Source organism: Seriola lalandi, unplaced genomic scaffold (genome assembly GCF_002814215.2).
Source record: "Seriola lalandi dorsalis isolate HSWRI2012SDOR001 ecotype SW California unplaced genomic scaffold, Sedor1 jcf7180002054916, whole genome shotgun sequence".
NCBI classification, from domain to species: Eukaryota; Metazoa; Chordata; class Actinopteri; order Carangiformes; family Carangidae; genus Seriola; species Seriola lalandi.
The window spans coordinates 1,190,000-1,210,152 of record NW_019525468.1 but is presented as its reverse complement, the minus strand read 5'-3'; the positions used below and the strand labels follow the sequence as shown (position 1 = coordinate 1,210,152).

Genomic DNA, 20,153 nt, shown 5'->3' with positions numbered 1-20,153 from the left:
GGGATTTTTGCTAACAGGTTTTCAAATGCTGTATCTCATAGAAAATGAAGAGGATTTATGAGAAAACTGGACATTTTCTAAGCATCTCACCAGGGGCTCAACCAGGACACTTAAGGGCAAATGGACAACCCTGAGTCTCATATAGCACTAACACGCTGCCTTCTCAGCCCACTTCCAGCAACACAAAAGTAAAGAGGATAGTGTGCAAGTCAACAAGATAATCATAAGGCAAATTCTCCACTTGACTTTTAGGTCACATACCCTATATACCATCTTGTAAGAGTATTTCCAGTTCAGGAGATTTTAACACAGCAGCACAAATGACCTAAAATAGATTGTAAGGGGTTGTAGATGTTACTTACCAAGTGGCTCTTTAACGCTACAGGTCCAGGGGTGAAAACTCAGTCTATTCCAACCGTCAGCAGAAAACAAGTCTTCTTCTTCACGACTTCTATTCTAAACTTCAAATACTAGTCATGACAACTTCACCCCCATCTAACACTTGGCCCTGGGGAAACAACATCAGTTCTAAAGGCTGTCCCTGGCCATGCAGTAAGACACAGTGCTCCATTCTACCCCCACTGGTCACATGATGATGCAATCAGTAAGAATAATGAATGAAGTAAAAATAAAAAATAAATACTAACCTCAAAATCAACAGTCCCAACTGGCTTTACATTACCCCGTCAGCCAAACTAAAAAGTAGAACTAAGTGCAAGTAGCCCACACTCATCCATGAAGTCCAGTAGGAGAAAGAAATCATAGCTAAAGTACATACTTCTTAGAACTGATTTCTGAGAACTGATGAACATGTTAAAGCCACTTAAAGCCATCAGAGGCACCCTAAAGCCGACTGTCCTCAACCAGAAGCCATATGTAAAGCACTGAGAATCGAAGCTTCCATGTAAACACGCTCTCTAAGGACTGTTGTGATAGCAGGGGAAATGAGCTAAGAGCCCGTCCACCGTCTGTAACGCCCAATGGAGACTGAGCCCACATAAGCCCTACTGGCCGAGTCCCTCTTGCCGCGTTGACTCGCTCTTTGACGCGGTCTTGATCCCTTCTGCTCTGTCAGATGGAAAAGTGGAGCAAGCCCTATCAGCCCTACACCCCCCCTCCTCCTGGTGGCCACGCTGTTAAGAGTGTTAGTGTGAGTGTGTGTGTTTCTGCATTAAGTGGTATGCCTGGCGAAGACAAAGAAATATGCAAAAGTGGTAAATTAATACAAGTCATTTCAGATGGAAAGATAAAAAATGAGTAAACCTACTTTTTTTTCACAGTTTCACAACAAAAAAATGTCAAAATTTACATTTTAGCGCATCTGTTACTGTTGCTCAGTTTTAAAAGCACACTGCCTTCTGGATAGTTTGTATAATGTAATTGTGATGTGTGATGAGTATATGTATCTATATAATCAGATACATGCTGTGAAATGTTGGGCTATTAGCTGTAAGCATATGGAAGGCTTTTCTAAGTCTGAACTATCGGCTGTCTCCTCAAGGACAACACTGTTTATTTGGCAATAGTTTAATTCTATTATTACTATCCATCCATCCATTTTCTATACCTATTCATCCTGCTCAAGGTTGCGGTGGGCTGAAGCCTCCTAGACTGCACTCGGCAAGAGTCGGGTCACACTAAAACACTTGCAGACACAAACACATTTATTAATCGGTAAATTATATTGACCCTCTTGCTGTGAGGTGACTGTGGTAACCTGAGCCACTGCGCCAGACTCTATTTATACTATAAATTAAAATGTGTACATGCTGAGCGTGGCCTGGCACTAGATATTAAAGATCAAAAATCCCTGCTGGTAATATTCAGTATATATAAAAATAACCATCAAGAGATTTATCTTTTTTTTTTTTTTTACTTTAGATGCATTACCTGTTAATGGGAAACTGAATTTCACATTTCAAAGTCTACAGGCTTTGAAGAGCAACTGCATGTGTATATATGATTTAGGTGTTGGTTGGGTGTGAAGACTACAAGTATGAAAATGAAAAACATCTGCGGCTTTGGAGTTAAGAAAAAGTGAGTTTAGCAGCCAGCTCCTCATCTCTGGTTGAGGCTTACAGCTCGAGGCTACATTAGTTGCAACTTGCATAACACACCAGACACTTCCACTGAACTGTCAGAGGTCGAGTTGCATTGTGGGTAATGTAGGTGCTAGGTTTTGACAAGAAAGAAGATTGCATGTAATAAAAAGAAAATATAATATCTCTTGTTCTTCTGCATCAGTTTTGATACTTGTCTGTCCATTGTGAGTCAGACAATGTTATAAAAGTGCGATGTTGAATCAGTGCAGTACTGTTTTACTACAAGACATCCTAAAACAAGGGAGTGAAGTGTTAGGTATCCGAGACGGATAAACAACACACAAATTTATTTATCCATTCAGGAGATTAATAGATAGCGTATGAAGGGCCTTAACAGTGCCAATATGGAAATTAAAAAAGTGTCACACTTGGCGGAGGTCAGAACTTGCTGCTATGCCTTTTTGTAGAAAATAAATGTGATTACATTTTGGCCAGATTTGTGTCCAGCTAGTTTTTTTGGCAGCGTGAGGATTATGCCTTTGACTTTTTACTTCATTTAAAGTTGAGACCTGTCTGTGCCAACGCTGATAGTTGTGCCAGATCAGTCTGAGCCCAAAGCAAGCCTCAATCTACCGTGTCAGATTGAGGATGTTAGAGCTACTTGTGCTGCACATCAGGCCATTATAACTCTTTGGGGGTGGGCAGGGTGTGGGGGCAGGGTGGGGTGCCTGGGTCTTTAACCACTGATCCCCGATCAAGTGGGAGACCACTGGGGATTAGAAATAGGATTAAGTGACCCACAGCTCTTCACGAGTTTACTGTCATCCATCCATCTAAAGTGTATATTACATTTATCTCTAACTACTGGGTCATATTTTTAAGCACGCTTTAAAAGGAGATTGCTTAGTCCCCCATCTATGATGCATAGTTATTCCAGCTTTTTCATTTGTATGCGAGTATGTTACTTCTCTGCTTATCAGAAATGGAATGTGAAATGTATGAGTGATGCATAAATCCATGTTTGAGTAGTATAATGTATATTTTAGATGCCAGCAAAAAGGCAAATTGTTCTGATTGAAAAGCAGCCACTACACTATAGAATCTGTGCAGTACATCTGGGAGTGGCACATAGACACTCTAATGGAGAAACAGTAATCTGTAATTCACCAGACATAAAATAAGTGCTTCACGGTTCAGTGCATGTGTGTGTGTGTGTGTATATATGTCAGTGGTGGTTCAGGCAGATATCCCATACGGAGGCGTATTGAGGGTCAAAGCACAGAGATGCCAAAGGCAAGGTCAGCAACTACGTACTGTAGTAAAGAGAAGCTCAACACCCATCATCATCTCCCATGGAGGAGATGGAGAGAGAGAGAGAGAGACAGCTAGTGAAGGATGGCAGCGAATGAGAGAGAGAGATAGAGTTTGGTGAAAGAACCCAACAACAACATGAAAATTGTCTATTCATGTTTCATCTGGGTGCTCTGCATACCTCCGAACATAATTAGAAAAATTTGTCCATTTTAACCGTAAATAGCCTCCTTTGCTTCCACTAACCTGAGCACCCATTTTCGAACCCCCTTAAAACTTTTATGAGAGCTAAACATAACAGTATCTATTTGAGCCAGCGAGGCAAATGAAAACAGGTTGAGAGTAGGTTGAGGAGACAGGCACATGGGGGAAGACAGGGAGGGATAGCGAGCGCTACGAATTGGGTGGGCAGATGGTGCCGACATATGGGCCTGTTAGGGGCAAAATAAATAAATAAACACTCACACATAAATACTGAGATGAACTGTGAGTGCCACAAACTGTTGGCCAACTTAGCCAGCTGAGAGAGAGCACAAATAGGAGAGAGATACCACTGAAATTGCAAGCAGATTTGTAAATAGACCACCACTGCTGAAAAGCATGCGCAGACACTATTGTGATGGGGATGATAATAGGCTTTAGAGATGTGAGTCTTACTCTTCAAGTCGTTACCCGTGTGTGCATTCTAACAATTCAGAGGGAAAAGATACACATACAGTAAAATGGATGCATCTGTGTGCACTAAATATAATCTCCATACAACGGTTAGAGAGCAGCAAAGTTATTTTCCCATCTCTGAGCTGAACATCTTTTCTTCTGCTGTCTGGTTCAGCGGCTGCCGTGTCTGCCCTCCCTCCGCATTGCTATCTATACATTCTCCACCTCTCGTCTGCCTTCCGCTCATCCTCAAAGCCCGTGGCTCAGTTAGAGAGACGGCCAGGTTTAGAGAGGTGATATCCTCCAGCAAACAAACGGCTGCTTTGTACAACATGTTCTCTGTCCGCATCACCTGCGCGCTCCCACCCAGCTCCAGTTCTCCAAGATCCAAATGGAGGAGAACTGAAGGACCAACACTGTACGGGCTGTGTACATATTCCTGTTATACTTAGTCCCCTGTGTAGATGTCGGTCCTTGTATATGTGTATGTACTCTACATGACGCACAGATGTTTGTGTGCATGTACATAAATTCCACATGTGATCATCAGATTATGGATTTTTTTTTTTTTTAACACTTGGCTGGGCTTCACAGCCTCACACCTTCTCCTGACATCATCTGTGCACTAAAAAGAGCATGTTGTGATCACTCACAGCTGTTTACACTGAGAGCAGGAATAGTAATAGTGACAGTAATAAGAGAGACAAATCTTAAGGCAGCTCTGGGGATTAAAATTGGAGCATGCTTGTGTTGTTGGCATTAGCCTGCTACATGAAATCAAAAGAGTTCTGATTGCATGTTAAACTGAATGTGGTTATTTCTAAATTTGACATATGTTTTGGTCACTGTGTTGTGTGCTCCCATCTGTGTGTGTCTGCAAACATATTTCCTAATCCCTGGCGAACAGATTTGGATGTTTTCCACTTTCCTCCCAGTTTGAGTATTTGGTTGATAGACAGTGCCGCCACCTTGCCACTTTATATTCTGTTTGGCTCCCTGCCCTCGTAATGTCTGTGAATTTAATTTGATTGCAGCTGTAATCTGCCGGCTACTTAATTGACTCTGCTGAGCTTGTGTCCCTCCTACCTTGATGGAGAAGGGTAGTTTGATAAGTTACATTGGGTTATCTGTTCCCTTTGAACCCGCACTCCTACATTGTATGGTTTGGTCTCTGGAGGGTCCTTCTCAAGAACCGGGTGAACTAATGTGATCTCGAGGGGAAAGCTGAGCTAACCAGAGTTTTTCTGTCATCTGTCTTGTTGTCACAGCAGACAGGGAGGTATGCCATGATGGCCCCCCTGACAAATTCAATTCTTATTAAAGCCATTCGCTCTGACGAAGCATCATCTGTCAAATGTGTCTGCTAAAAGCTTTTTTGGAGCTTTTAATGGTAACACAAGGTCTTCATCACCAGATGAATTTGAGTCTGTTGTCATGGAACCGTGCATGACTGAACTGTCAAACACAACTTTACAGCCAATGTGAACATGAGGTCCTGAAAGTGTTTAGAAAGTTGGAACTTCACTGCTGATGGAGACCATGGGAAGAGGCAAATGGCAAGACCTTGAGTGGGGCTGGGCAATTAACCATAATAAACAAAAAAGTAATCGTTCATTAATCGCAAGTAATAAGAAATAATCATGATATTGATTTGAGTCATATCGCCAACCTAACCTTGAGTGGAGATTAGCTGCTGTTTCCAAGGTGAGGAATCAGCTGTCAAGGGTATTTCCGTTGAGGTCCCATCAGTATGTGGTCTTGTCTTAAAATAGGGAAGGTCAATGCTAACTTGAAGCATCGAAGGATTAGGATACTTTAACTTTTCAATATTTAACAACACCACAATCATTTCCTAGCTGTAACCAAGTTTAGTTTTAGGGTCTTAAACCTAAACATGGCAACCACCCACCCTGACTTCCCACCCATGAAGAGCTGTCACACTTATTCAGTTGCAATATATTTCCTCCAAAATAAATAGCATATAACAGTATTTTGTAGGAGATGGGTTGCATTTGTTCAGCTGGCATAGGCTGATGATACAGGCCATTAAAAGTAGTTCACAGTAGTGAAAGTGCAATGAGACCATGACCTAGATCTGGTCCTTGATTTAATGGTTCTGAACGCGTTTGAGTTTGTTATTGACAAAAAAGAGTAATCACGATGTGGGTTAATGGTTATAATCGTGTGATCAATTGTGCTGGTTTACATTATGTAGTTCACTAGGTGGTCCGCTATACAGAGAAAAGAACGTCAAAGAGCCAGTGGCCTATATAGACAAACAAGAGAAAACCCATTAACTATAAGGCTTCAGGTCATTGATGACACAAAAATGGATCATTCAGGTTTGAACATACAGTATGTCCACAGTGGAATACAGACGTGAAGACAGGAACAACCTGCACCACTGAACTGAGGGACGTTACTTTTGAACGTTTAGAAACACAGAGAGAATGGTGATTGTTCTCATAGACTAATTTAATTAACACTAACACAAGGAACTTCATTAGGCTGTTTTCAGTTCATTAATAAAATGAATCTGACTGGGCACGAGCACAAACAAGATCTGCATCTTTATACACACACGCACACACACACACACACACACACACACACACACACACACTAACAGACACATGCATTACTGCACGTACACATCCACATGGACACAAGTATCAGAATTATTCAGAGAAACTTACGGGTTGCCATAGTCCCAGACAACGCACTGAGGATCTGATGTACCCTGCAAGATACAGGGGGGGGGGGGGAGAGAGAAGATAAGCTGTTATTGCCAGTCGAAAGGAGTGAGTGAGAGGGGGAGGCAGAAAGGAGACAGACTAGCTCATTGCCAGAGGAGAAAGAGTGATGCTGCATGGGCGATGGAGAGAGGTAAACAGACAATGAAAGAGAAGGATTGAGACAGACAGTGGGAGGGAGAGATGGAGAAAGAGTCATTGTCAGAGGATAGAGCAGCAAATAGATGCTGCTGCTGCAGAAAGAGAGAAGGTGTGTGAGACAAAAAAAAAAGAAAAAAAAGAAAAGCCATTTCATGGACAATAATACAGAGCAAGTTGGGGTCATAAACATCCTGTTCTTTACTTAAATCCAACCACAGTGGACAGTTGTAAAGTAAAAAGTAAACAACTATGAAGCACTAAAATGTATTTAGGTATAACAAGTAGTCATTGGGAAGAACTAGCCCTTTCAAAGTGTTTAAAGTCTCACCAAAGTCACATAAAGAGCTTAATAACTTCCCTTATCTTTACACATCCTCATACGTGTTCAAGGAATTGATTAAAAACCACATTAAAAAAAGCCATGTAATCCCTCAAAAGCAGCTAAACGCTGGTGATTTCAACTCATTCATTGACCCACTGAGGCCACAAGCCAGTCACTGGGGGTTGACTGGCAGGTGAATCATGTGGTAATCAAAGCTCAGCGATGCGTAGTGGCAAAGGAAGACTCGCCATGACTCAATTGGTGAATCAATTGCAGGATCGATATCTTTAACTGACTCATCACAACTTGTTCCAGTGGTGATCTTTAATGATCTCGCCTGTGCCCCTTCACCCTGTATGCGTCATTTGGCCAGAATTAGATTGGAATTGGTTTTAAGTTTTTTTCTTTTTGTGGGTTCCCGATCTGGGTCAAAGATTATTTTCCTTACATTCATTTGTAGATCAGAAGAATTGAAAGACTCAAGCTGGTGCCTTTGAGCTCAGAATGACAAACCTACCAATACATGTTCTGAGTCTTCTAAAGTAAGCATGATCAGGCTTTTTGTTATCTGCCCACATTCTTCTACTGGGCTGATGCAGAGGAGTCTCTTGGTCCTTCCTCACTCCTACATTAAGCACTTTGCCTTTGAGCTCCCCCTTATGGTAAAGGGGATTATAGCAGTAATTCCGCAGCCATGCTGCTGTGTCCAGTACAAAAAGGATGATGTCCACTATAAGAAGACTCTCTTCGGCCTGAGGAAGATTTGAAGGAATTACCTCCTCTTGACTGAAGAGCAAAGGGAATGTTTTCTGAATATCAACAGTGTTTTAAGTGAGAGAAAAGGGAGAGAAGGAGGAGATCCACATTCAAGTCTGCACTATGAGGATTTATTTCTCTCCAGGCAAGGTCACCTCCTCCTTCCCTGAACAGTTCATAACTGATCTCCCATGAATCAATGAATCCAGGGTGTCTCTGCATGGCTGGAATCGAGAGGACGGGATGATGCAAGGTTTATGCACACAGGATCAGAGGCTAGCTGACACAGATTGATGGATGACAGCGCTTTGTTCTGCCTCACATGCAGAACACTGTTACTGACATTAGCTGTCCCCGGGCATGCATTAGTTTGGTGTGCTCTGTTAGCATTCAGCTATCAATCAGCAGGCATCATGCCCGACTGTATGCTACAGCGGGAGTGACATCCGTGTATTCCCACAATGTCTGCCTCCTCTTTAGTGCCGATACGTTGCATAATGACAGCGTCTGCTCGACTGATGCCTCTCAAAGGGAGCAACGTGTGTCTTATTCTAACAGCTGCATTCATGGACGGTAATAATGGCGTCTAGTGTAACAGCTCTGTCTTCTCTCTCTCTTAAATGGAACTGCCAGTTTCTACAAGGTATTCATAAGCAAATGGAGTAGCCATTGGTTGATATAAATGCTTAGTGCATATTGGCTGTGAATCATATGAAACGAGCTACTGTAACAGAAGAAGACTGCACTGGTTCAGGGAGTCTTAAAAGACCTACACTTCATATCAAAAATTATAGATTTGGAAAATGAAATGGAGCAACCTGGATGATGCTTTTTGATTGATCAAAGTAAACAAGATTGCAGTGAAGCTACCAGAAAGGCTTATGGGTGATGTGTGTAAAAGCTAACCAGAGCTGCCTTTTATTATCAAAAGGGCTAGATGAAGGAGGGGGGTGGGGGGGTGGGGTACTTGGCATTTGGTCTACTGATCTACACAGGGCCTCCTGCTTCTTACTCCCTATTGAAAGCACACACACATACACACATGCACATAATTTGACACCAGGGAAATACATGGGGGTCTGACTGGAGCAGATGTCTTCTCAGTGAAGACATGACCACGCGCAGAGAGCCCACTTTCTTGCCTCCTCTGGTGCTCGTCTGCCGCAGCAGCTCAGCATTTTCTAAAGAAGTTCAAGCCAAGCGGGGCAATGACGAACATCTAGTAGTTTTAACACTTCATTTGAAGTGTGCATGTACCTTGTTGTCTGTCAGTATTGGTAAGTACTTTCAAGAAACCTCATTAAACTAGTTTAACTTTCTTTTTTGCAGTACAAAATGAAAATTATTTTTAAAGGAATAGTTCTACATTTTTGGGAAATACAATAATATATATCTGTATATTGAATATTGAATATGAAACTGGTCAGCTGCTGGTTAGCTTAGCTCAGCATAGAGGTTGAAAGCAGGGGAAAACGGTTACAGTAGCTAGCTGGCTCTGTTCAACGGTGGCCTTTATAGGTGCTGGTAGGTGGATCTTCTTACATTTGGACAGTCAGGCTGGACACAGTGTTTTCCCCCTGTGTCCAGTTGCTATGCTTAGCTCAGCTAACCCGCTGCTGGCTATAATTTCATTCTTTAGGAACAGAGGTTGACTGTCTTCTGGTTTAACTCTTGGCACGCTAATGTTGGCCTTTGAGTGCAATATTACAAACACAAAAGGCTTTGGTTATTAAATACATGTGTTTTGTTTTATTTTGCTCTTATGAGCTGCTTAAACCCATACTAAAGTCAAGTAGCAATTATGTATATGTGTGTCTATGACTAAGATCATGAGTACCAGTTACCAGATTTCAAATGAAATGATTATGCTAATCACTTGTGCCTTCAGCAGGAATGCAGTTTCTGGTGTTTGACTAAGTGTAGTTCGAATTAATTTGTGACATCACTCAACTCAACAAAACCATATTCCTCTTGGTGGTAGATAGACTGCGGTTCAACTTTTTCCCTGGACCTGAGCTTGCATTATAAACTCAAGGAAAGGAATTTTAAGGAAAGACACCATTCAGTTGCTTTATGGGAAATGCTTGATCATTTCTTGGTCTCTGCCGCATTGATTTTCATTATTCTTATGTCTTGTGAAGCCCAAAACTTATATAAATGAGTGTAACTGTAAGTAGTTGGGGTACCCCTATAAGCAAGAGAAGAATGGCCTCACCATCACTGGTCAAGGGTATGCATACAGTATGTGCATCTGCCCTCCACAGTCTGTCCTAGCCCTGTGCTGCACTTTGTGCCAGGGAAGCGTCTGTCCTCAGCGGGAGCCTCCGGTTAGTAGTACAGAGCAGCATGTTGGGATCAGCATTAAGACATCATCCTCTAAACAGAGGGTGTGCAACCTGCAGTACCTCTGCTTTGCCAAAAGCGTTAAAAAGCAGAATAATAGGAAGATAAAAGATAGAGGCATATAAAAGAAAAGCCATAATTATGTAATGAATCAACGGTTTAAGGCAGAAAGATGGAGTGGTGGGGGACGGAGAATTGAATACAAAGTCTTTTTAATGAAACACTGTGCAATAATTTTGACCCTCAGGTCCTGGTTGACACAGCAAGAGACTGATTTTATCGGAAGATTTTAGTATAGGTAGGTGTGTGTGTGTGTATATGTGTGTGTGTGTGTGTGTATGTGTGTGTGTGTGTATGGGTTTGTGCTGTCTGGAGAGAACCATTAAATATTCAACATTATTTTCAAAACTGTGACCACCTTTACACAGAAGAATGGCTAATGAAACCCACATCTTATTGAGGTCGTGAAGAGTGCCTCTCATTAAACTTGCACATCGTCCTTTCCACTGAAGACACCCCACGAGTCGTTTATAATAACACACTCCTCTGTAATATAAACTGAATAGGCACCAGGAGACACTGCGATGTAAGGAAGTCAAAAAGGTCTGCGTTTATTCAAGCAATTCACCAAACGCTATGCTGCTTTATAGCATGCAGCACTTTCTCTTTCATCTGAACTCAGGAAACATGGGTCAGCAGGGAGAGGAGGAATCCTTTAAAGCCTTAAACAAATTTATTTTCGTGGCCACGGCTTGTTCAATATATGGGTGTATGATAAAAAATGCAAAGACTTGCATTGGAAAGTGCTTCATATGGAATAATTTAGATTTTTGTTGCATGTAAAACTTTAATATTAATGGGAAAATAAAATGATTTTTCTGATGGTTAGAAGTTACTTTGAATGAATCTTTACAGTGGTTGGGAAAGTTTAGATGATTAAAAATGAGAGTGATATTCCACATTCTCTAATACACTATGCTTGAAATGATCCAGACCTTGAAGTCTTGTAACATGTTCAGTGATCAATAGCAGATACCTAGCTTTACTGGACAGTTGCCAGTGTTTTGCATAAAAAACACACACACATGAAAACAGTGTGGTTCTCATAGCAGGGGGAAAGAAAAATGATTTTATTTTTTTTAACTTACATTCAAAAGCGGTGACAGCTCCACAACCACCATGGGCTCGCTCGGTTGCGGTTCCGGTCGTACTGTCACTGTCAAGATCTTGGAGTTGATCACTGCAGGGGGACTAGAAAGATACAAACACACACAAGAGAATGGTGTTTTCAGAGATTTGAACTGCACATTCAACCTTGGTTTAAATTGTCTGAGTTTGAAGAATTACAAAAAAAAAAGGAAAAAATACACCATACAAACTCAGAAACAGGCATACACACCCAGTTATCTCCCTTGCTTTTGAGGGTTTTTGAGTGTGTCTGCAGAAATAAATAAATACATAAATAAATAACCATATAAATAAAAAAGCTGATGAGAGAGGGAGAAAGCTAAAGAGAGCGCCTGAGTAAAAACAGAACACTGGACCTATTAGCATTCAGCAGAGCTACAGGGAGAAAAGGGTTTTAACAGATCCAGCTCATCCACAACCAAGAGCACTGACCTGAATAACAGGGCCCAGGGCCAGCACACACACCATATCACAGTGGCCTTTTGACAACCTCCTGATTTCTCCCGTCTTCAATTTTTTTTTTTTTTTTTTCAAGTTCTTTGTAAGTTTCAGGACCCATTAAGCCCACACCCATCCCAGGTCCACTGTACACTTCCAAAAATACATTGACAATGCAAAACAAAGGGAGAAGCATCTAGGAAAATGTACTTTATAGGAAATTAAATACATTTGTCTGATAACTAAGCAGGCGCAAGGGGAGAAAGGAGGCAAGAGAAAAGTTATAAGAGAGAAAACAGATGGAGAATTTGAGGTTGGAATTAGATGGAGAGAGGAAGCGACAGAAGAAAGGGCACAGAAATAGAAAGGTAGTGAGAATGGAAACAAAAAAACAAACAAAATAAAAGTGATTACTCAGGAGATGAAAGTTGTCTGAAAGAGTGTTTAAATAGAGATGCAGAAAGGTAGTGAAGAGAAAAGGATGATATACAAATAAAGAATAATTAGACACTGGATGACATGAGAGGTACTCACTTTGGCATAGGTAAGATGACGCCCAACGTCCGGTACAGGACGGCTCCAATGACATAGTACATTGTAGACTCTGAGTCTGTCTCTGTCTCTGAAACACAAACAAGTTTACAACTCATCAGCCCAAATAGATGACATGGTTTTCCTTCAAAATCACCTTTAAAATCAAATCTGTAACTTTGTCCATCTGTTTATTTTGTATATTTGCTTTATCCTGTGCATAGGTACAAGATGCTGGAAAAAAAGAAGTTTCCTCTATGTATGAAATACTAAGCCACCATTGCCATTTTTACCCAAAAGACAAAGAGAAGGTTTTATTAATTCCTGTGCAGGGTAGATAGGTCATACAGTAATTAGTATATACTGTGAGGAAGAAATCAATATTTTAAACACAGCTAAGTAAAGTCGTATGTAAGTGGGAAAGATAGAGGACAATGGAGGAATCAAGCAAGTTCAGCATACATTTAAAAAGCCAAAGTTGTCGAGACAGTATAAATCTGCTAATCTGCTATTTACAGTATAGACTGGAGTGACGGTATTTGTGATTGATCATATTTGAGCTAACCTTCGCCGACAACTAGGTCATTTGAAATAAATAAACTAGATACAAAACATCTATTAGTTGGTGAGGCAAACAAGCGCAGACTTCACCTGTCTCATCAACTTGCAATTCCAGCTCAATTTACATTTACTCTTAAGCTGTCGCTGACAAATGCTCCGCTCACTACATCAAAATGAGAGAAGTTAGTAAATTCCAGCGCATTCCTGAAGCGTATGACAGCTACATATTCCACACTCCGACTAATTATGCTTCTGAGTTGAAAATGTAGTACTAATTCAGGTGAAAGATCCTGGTGTCACACTTTGTGTGGGTGCAGACACTATTTGAGTCAATTTGTTTGCCTTTTAGTAGCTAGTAACTCAACTATTGCTCAGCTAGACCTAATACAGCAGCCTCCTTTCTAAAAGCATCACTCAAAGGGGTAATTAGCTTGAGGAAAATGGAGCCAAAGTCAAGTCAAAGTGTTCCAGTCCTCTTTACACAATGCCCGTCACTCTTTCCCCTTGTTTCAAATCCCCTTTCTTTCCTTCCTTCTCCTCAGTGCTCTCATCCTCCTCTGTTGTTGTTGCTATTCTCCAACCCACTTTTCAACTTTTCCATCCTCTTTCAACACTTCTTTTTCTTTTACAAGCGCTTGCCTTCCATCCCTCCCTTCAGGGTTCTTTTGACAAGAAGAGCAGGGGCTCCCAAGGAGACATAGTGTCCCCCTGTAAATGTCACTTTGTCTCAAGTGAGGGAGGCGGAAGGAAGCAGAGAGGAAAAGTAAGAGGGAAAGAGTTCATGTTGAGAGATGCCACTCCCTCCTTTGCCCTTTTAGGCTGAGAGAAGCGATGGAAGAGCATCGGCAGAAAGAGTGGGGGAGGAAGAGACAGAGGGGGGTTGATGGTATCAGACGCACTGGGTGACTCATCCAAAATCTGTCTGCGCTGTTGCCTAAGAGGTAATACTCAGAAAGAGAGATAGCTATGCGAGACAGACGTGGCGAGAAAGAGGAACAGACAAAAAGATCTCGACAGTGGGGGAAGAAAAAGCAATTGTGAGACTGTGAGGAGGCAAAAAAACAGATCAAAGTCGTGAATGTGATGGATCCTAATTGGACAGTGTCTGCAAAGGCATGCAAATGAGAAAGTCAGTGTATTGTGGGTAAACGGTAAATCAGTGTGTGCGAGGGGGCGGCACTCCTACGCTCCTGTATGATTAATACCATGAAAAACACTTAGTCACAAAACTCCAATTTCCCATGACTTTTCGTCACTCTCTCCCTGCTGAACATTGAAGTGATTGGTGGTCAGCTGCAATCCAGCAAAATGGCAACCCACCAGTCACTAGCTGTGAACTTTAATATGTCATTCGTCAGCAAAAGATATGCTTGGAGTTGCTGCTAAGCCGTAATTTATGGTTTTAATCAAAGATCAAAAGCTCCATCCAAACAGCTCCATGTGAGTTACTCTTGTCCTTCGTTCCAAGCTTCTTTCTTCTGCTTTTACTCTACAACTTTTGAACACAGCACAGACAAGTCTAAGATGTAAAACTACTGTAGAATAGCATTTTCTTTGAGCTAATTGAACAGAAACACAGGATAAAATACTCAAGCTTACAAATATGATTGATGCCAATGCTAAATACTTATACTGCATATACTTAAATACTGTAACTCAACACTAAAACAATTCTGTTTCATCTCATTTAGCTAATTCTTAAACCTTCAAGCTGTTGAATAATTTGACAAATTGAGAAATATGAATATTTGCTCTCCAAAAATATCTCTATCAATAGTGCTTGCAGATCTGTGCTTTAAGTGTGGAGCTAGAACTAGGAGGCAGTTAGCTTAGCTTAGCTAAACAGGAAGCAGGGGTAAATGGTTTTGTCGAAAGTTCATACACTTTCCAACATCCCTGAAGCTACTAATTGTATCTATTGTAGAAACGGAAATGTAAAAATGATGAGTTGTGGTTTTACAGGGACTGCTTACAGGGACATTAATGATTTGTTATATGTGCTAGCGGCCGTATCTTCCAGGCTGGTCGGCTAGCTCCCCCTGCCCTCCAGTTTTATGCTAAGCTATGCTATCCGTCTCCTGGTTGTAGCTCCGTACGTAACACACAGACATGAAGGTGGCATCAATTTTCTCATTACACTCTCCTCAAGAGAGCCAATAAATGTGCTATTTCCTAAAATGTCAAACTGTTCTTATTAAAGACAAATAACTTTTGTTTTAGCAATTATCAACCAAAGTTAGATTTGTGTTGACAAATTGAACCTCAACATAGTTAAATTTCAAATCAGGAAGCCAGTCTTTCACATATTACTAGACAGCAGAGCTCATGTGGTTTCTCTTCTTACTTGACTAATACTCTAAAGTTAATGGTGCATAACCATGTGCATGTACAAGCAATGGTGTAGGTGAAATATGAAGACATTGCTGGCTTGTAAGCTGTGTTTGGATCTAGGTGTGTGCGTGGCTGTGAGACAGAGTGTGCTGTCTGTGTGTGTGTGTGTGTGTGTGTGTGTGTGTGTGTGTGTGTGTGTGTGAGTGAGAAAGAGAGAGACAGCGGAGGGAGAGAGGGACTTTGTCAACTCGAAAATCGGTGAAGAACAGTCCCAGTCTCTGCCCAGTGAAGCGATTCATGAACCTATAAATTGGCTGTGTGTATGTGCGCCTGTGTGCACACATGCACACACAAAGGTGCCAATGGACCTTTATGAGCATGTTTAAGCTGTCCATCTGAGATAGGCTTTCATTACGGGGTAAATGAACCAAACAAACTGATAGCAATCAACTGAAGACCTCAACTCATGGACTGCCAATGGGAAGAGGCAGAGTTCCCACAGGGGCAAGGAGTACTAATAATATCCTATCTCATATGGCTATATGCGGTTTGGATGAAACAGTTTGCCAAATAGCATATGCTAAAAATGGCAATGGCATGTCCTGAATATCATATGTGAAAACAGCTGTGTAAATGTGATGCAGACGGTCACTTTCATTTCACAGCAAGCACAGCCAGATATAAAACATTCACCACCGCAATATATGAGGACAAAAAAATGGACATGGGGGGGGGGCATAAAAGGCAGTAAAATAAAAGAGAGAATAATGGAGAATAAGAAAAAGGAAAACATTGCTATAGAATTAAATAAGCTAGCTAACACCCCCGTCTCTAGTTGCAGCCTAAAATTCATCCTTTGAGATATGTGAATGTTCTGTTCTATAAAATGTGGGAAAACAACTCAAAGACAATTCATAAAGAGATTCTGTTATACAAAGGGAAGGTGGATGGTTAGATGGTAGAATAAACAAATTACATTTCACATAATAAAGAAACAGAGTGAGTGAGTTGAGGTGAGGCGCCCTCAGGTTGGTGTACAGGATGTCTTGAATGCCAGTCAAAGAGATTCAGTGTCATCCCTGCTAGTGAGAGGTCAGAGACAGCTCCGCTCCCTCGGCCTGCAGCCTCTCTGAACTTTAATTTGGGGAGGGTATGGGGTGCCAGACAGGAAGTCTGCCAGTGTAATTTCCTGTGAGATGTGACCTTTGGCTTCGTTGGTAGTGGATCGCATCTGCCACAGTAATTCCCTTATCTAATATAAACCACTTTTTCCCCCCTGTCTCTTTTAAGTTCCTTTGTTTCCCCTCTACAACTTTTGCTCCTGTGCTTCCTGATACCTTCTTTCTCTTTATATATTCCTCCATGATTTCCTTTTGTTGCGCTTGGACAATCGCTTTGCTCATTTCTTGGCTTCACTTGAAACCACGTGGAAAGAAATCACAGCAGTTAAGACTAACAGCAGTTAACTTTCTCGTGCTGTTAAAAGCAAAGAGACATCTTTCAAAATTGTATGAGGACTTCATGCTCTCAAGGGGCTGTAACAGACTTCTTCACACATGAAAGACCTGCATTTTCTTGAGAAGCCCTCCAGGGCCTCTTTACAGTCCAAATCCTTCTCAGCATTACCCTCCGATGTCCTTGGGAAGCCTTCCATGAGACACATCTCTAAGTGCGTGAACTCACACTGGGATAACTCCTCTTGGCCAGCCTTCCGACCTTGGCTGAAGAGTGTTGAGTGGGGTGATAACAGGTCCAACTATGTCTAAGAATAAACTACAACAGATCTGAATCATGGTGATGAGCTCAGAGCTCAAACCTGACTGAAGACAGACTGCTAGTGTTACTGTTTACCACCCGTTTAAGTCTTTTTCAGTGATGACCTCAGTCTTTTGACACGGGAGTACCTGCTCCCAGGTCTAGTTGATAATCGTTTCTATAAAACCCCTGAAACAAATACAACTAATCTTGTGTTTACTGTATGTACATGGGCTGGACCTGACCTTCCAAAACAATAAGTAGTGCAGATTCATACAAACAAACAAACCCTGGGTGGTAGGATATCTGTCTTAGTTCTCCTACCTTCAGTGGGGACGGTGAAGACCTCTTTAGGGATGTACAGCTTGTCCTCCGCTGTTCTGGCCCAGTCCTTCATCCCTCTCCGGCCCTTCATGGGGAAGTTGATATCACTGGAAACTGCAGACACCGGCTCTCGTTGGATGGTTATCACTGGACAAGGAAGAGATACAAAAATCACTTGAAAGTCACTACAGCACAAAATTGGGACCAGAACAAAGAACACCGGCTAAGGATAAGATAGATGAGGTGAGCCAAAGACAGTGAAAGTAGAAGTACAAAAATGCTCCCCTCTTAAAAAGTCACTGAGTCATGCTTAGTGTTAAAAGTCATGAATGAGGAAAGACAACGATTGACAAAGTTACACTGGATAAATTGTTGTGTTTGGCTCAATTTGACTGAGGAGAGAAAAATATTTTAAAAAAGCACACCCAAATTCAGATTTTTAGTTTATAAAATATCTAAGTAAGTGAATGTCTTTAAATATTGGTGTTGGCGTGAAATAATCTGCCTCCATCACACCTTGTCATGTGGCAGCATTGCGTGACACTTACTGAGGTTGTTCGTAACCACTAGAAAACTCTGAAAAGGCTTCTGGGCTTCTCCGATGAGGTGAATGAAATCCTCTAATATCCTCATCAGCAAAGCAGCACCGGGAGCGACCTGCGGACAGGAGGAGGGGGATGAAAAGCAGAGATGAGCATTGATCTTGATGTCATCATAATTATAATCCATGGCCAACTTTTTCGATGAGACATGTCTCACCGATTGAAACATTTTTATTCATTTCATTATCTAGACCAGTGATTGTGTTCCAGGGCGGTAAATTGCTACCACGTGGGATATAATATCATACTCGGCTGCTTGTTTATTGTGTCCAGATGGCAGGTAGCACACCTCAGCTCAAGGGCATCAAGCCGGGTCACACACAAAAAAAAAAAACACACAAATGTGCAAAGACACATACACATACCTAGTATAATTAACAGGTAGGCAGCGTGTTTAGTAAAAGGGTGTGTTTTTATGACTCTAATAATGAAAAGTTAATGTGGGATGGGCAGACAGACGCAGTGCTTAACCACACACACACACACACACACACACACAAACACACTCATTTAGGACTGAGTAGTGGGCAGCCACTGGTCGTTTGGAGTCACACATACAGTAACACAAACACACAAAGAAGATTTTACCTGGTGAGCGTCCTCCCACTTCTCTAGATTTTCCATGTCCAACATGTGACTGACTATCTGGAAGAATTTCTAGACACAAAATGAAGTAGCAGTTAACAGCAGAACCATCACACGGCATCATTAGGTCTTTGTCCCCTGTGGTGTGTCTACCCTGAACCCACCAAACAGTCATACTGCAGCAGCTCTGCAGTTCATTCTCTGTGAGGTCTAGTACAGTAGTATTCTGTACATAAGCATATTGTGGATCATAAAATCACGTCTGTCAACTGAATCTCTGAGACAGGAGCATTTTGCTGAGAAATACACTGCTAAAAAAAAATCCCCTTTGAGCCTGTAGAAACTGTGCAGCTGTAGTTCATTGTTATGCACACCCTCTATGGTAGAAAGTGGAGCTCGTACATGGAATTCATTCGGAGGTCTATCTGTGTGTGTGTTTGTGTGTGTGTGTGTGTGTGTGTGAGGCTGTGTTTATGACAGCATCACTTTGTGCTGTTTGTGACTTGAGAGGGCTCAGGGAGAAGACCCGGTGCCTACCTGCACGTCGTCGGGAGCTGGGATGTAGGTTGCTCTTTTGAAGGTGTCCGTCACATTTCGCAAGATCTCCGTGGAAAAGAGAAGGTCGCCACTGTAGTAGCTCCTCCTCTGCAAGAGCTCCAGGAGACTCCTTACGATCTGAGACATGCCCTCCCCAGCCAGGGTCCTCTGACCCTTCGCGAGATGCTCTCGTAACTGCAGCGCGTAGAGAGAGACAGAAAAATGAGAAAAGCTGAGGGTTTCACCACCACCCGGCACAAAAAAGAAGAAAGATTAAACGCACGTCCGTCTGTGCTTATTGTGGAACAACTTAAATGAAATGTCAGAAACAGTGAGACCAAACAAACCAAAAATCATGTCTTTTCCAAAACAATCACAGAAATGTTTTGGATGGGAGCTGAGGGGGATGTTCTAAGTCAGTGGTATATATATACGTATGTACATGATTGGATTTTTTTTTTTTTTTTTTTTTTTTGTGCTTGTGCTTAAAATAGGCGAGCAAAAAAGGGGCCTAGCAGCACTCTCGGGCAGAAATTGGTTTCTCATCACTTCAGAGAAAGAGATACAGAGAGCAAGACTCTCTCTGTGTGTGTGTGTGTGTGTGTGTGTGTGTGTGTGTGTGTGAAATGCAGAGGGGGGGTAGGAGGAGAGAGACAGAGAGAGAGAGAGAGAGAGAGAGAGAGAGAGAGAGAGAGAGAGCCTGGAAGAAGAGAAGATAACAGCAATCACAGAAAATTAATTATTGACTCCTGGTGTTAATGAAAGGTTGGAACAGAAGCTAACAGAGCAATCAGCTCTGTCACGCACAATCCCTGACCCCCATCTCCTTCCACCATCATCGAGGAGATGGAAAAGGTTGAAGTTCACAGAGCAGGAAAACAGTCTGGCTGATGAACACATTCATTAGCTATGTTCATTAATTGATAAGTGTGAGCGCAGAGCTCTGTAAAAGCTAATTAGAGATACCGGCAAGCTT

General features: G+C 41.8%; 1 protein-coding gene across 6 annotated transcripts in view; it reads right to left on the bottom strand.

The window, feature by feature from the left end:
- adgrb2 (adhesion G protein-coupled receptor B2) overlaps positions 1-20,153 on the bottom strand; it is a 148,528-nt gene that overhangs the window by 66,725 nt on the left and 61,650 nt on the right. For all 6 annotated transcript variants that reach the window (XM_087169802.1, XM_087169803.1, XM_087169804.1 and 3 more), the window contains 7 exons: positions 19,178-19,372; positions 18,644-18,712; positions 18,002-18,110; positions 17,454-17,600; positions 12,486-12,573; positions 11,474-11,576; positions 6,707-6,750 (listed from right to left, as the gene is read on the bottom strand). In XM_087169802.1, the coding sequence (XP_087025928.1) occupies positions 6,707-6,750; positions 11,474-11,576; positions 12,486-12,573; positions 17,454-17,600; positions 18,002-18,110; positions 18,644-18,712; positions 19,178-19,372 (755 nt within the window). The remainder of the gene's footprint in view (positions 1-6,706; positions 6,751-11,473; positions 11,577-12,485; positions 12,574-17,453; positions 17,601-18,001; positions 18,111-18,643; positions 18,713-19,177; positions 19,373-20,153) is intronic.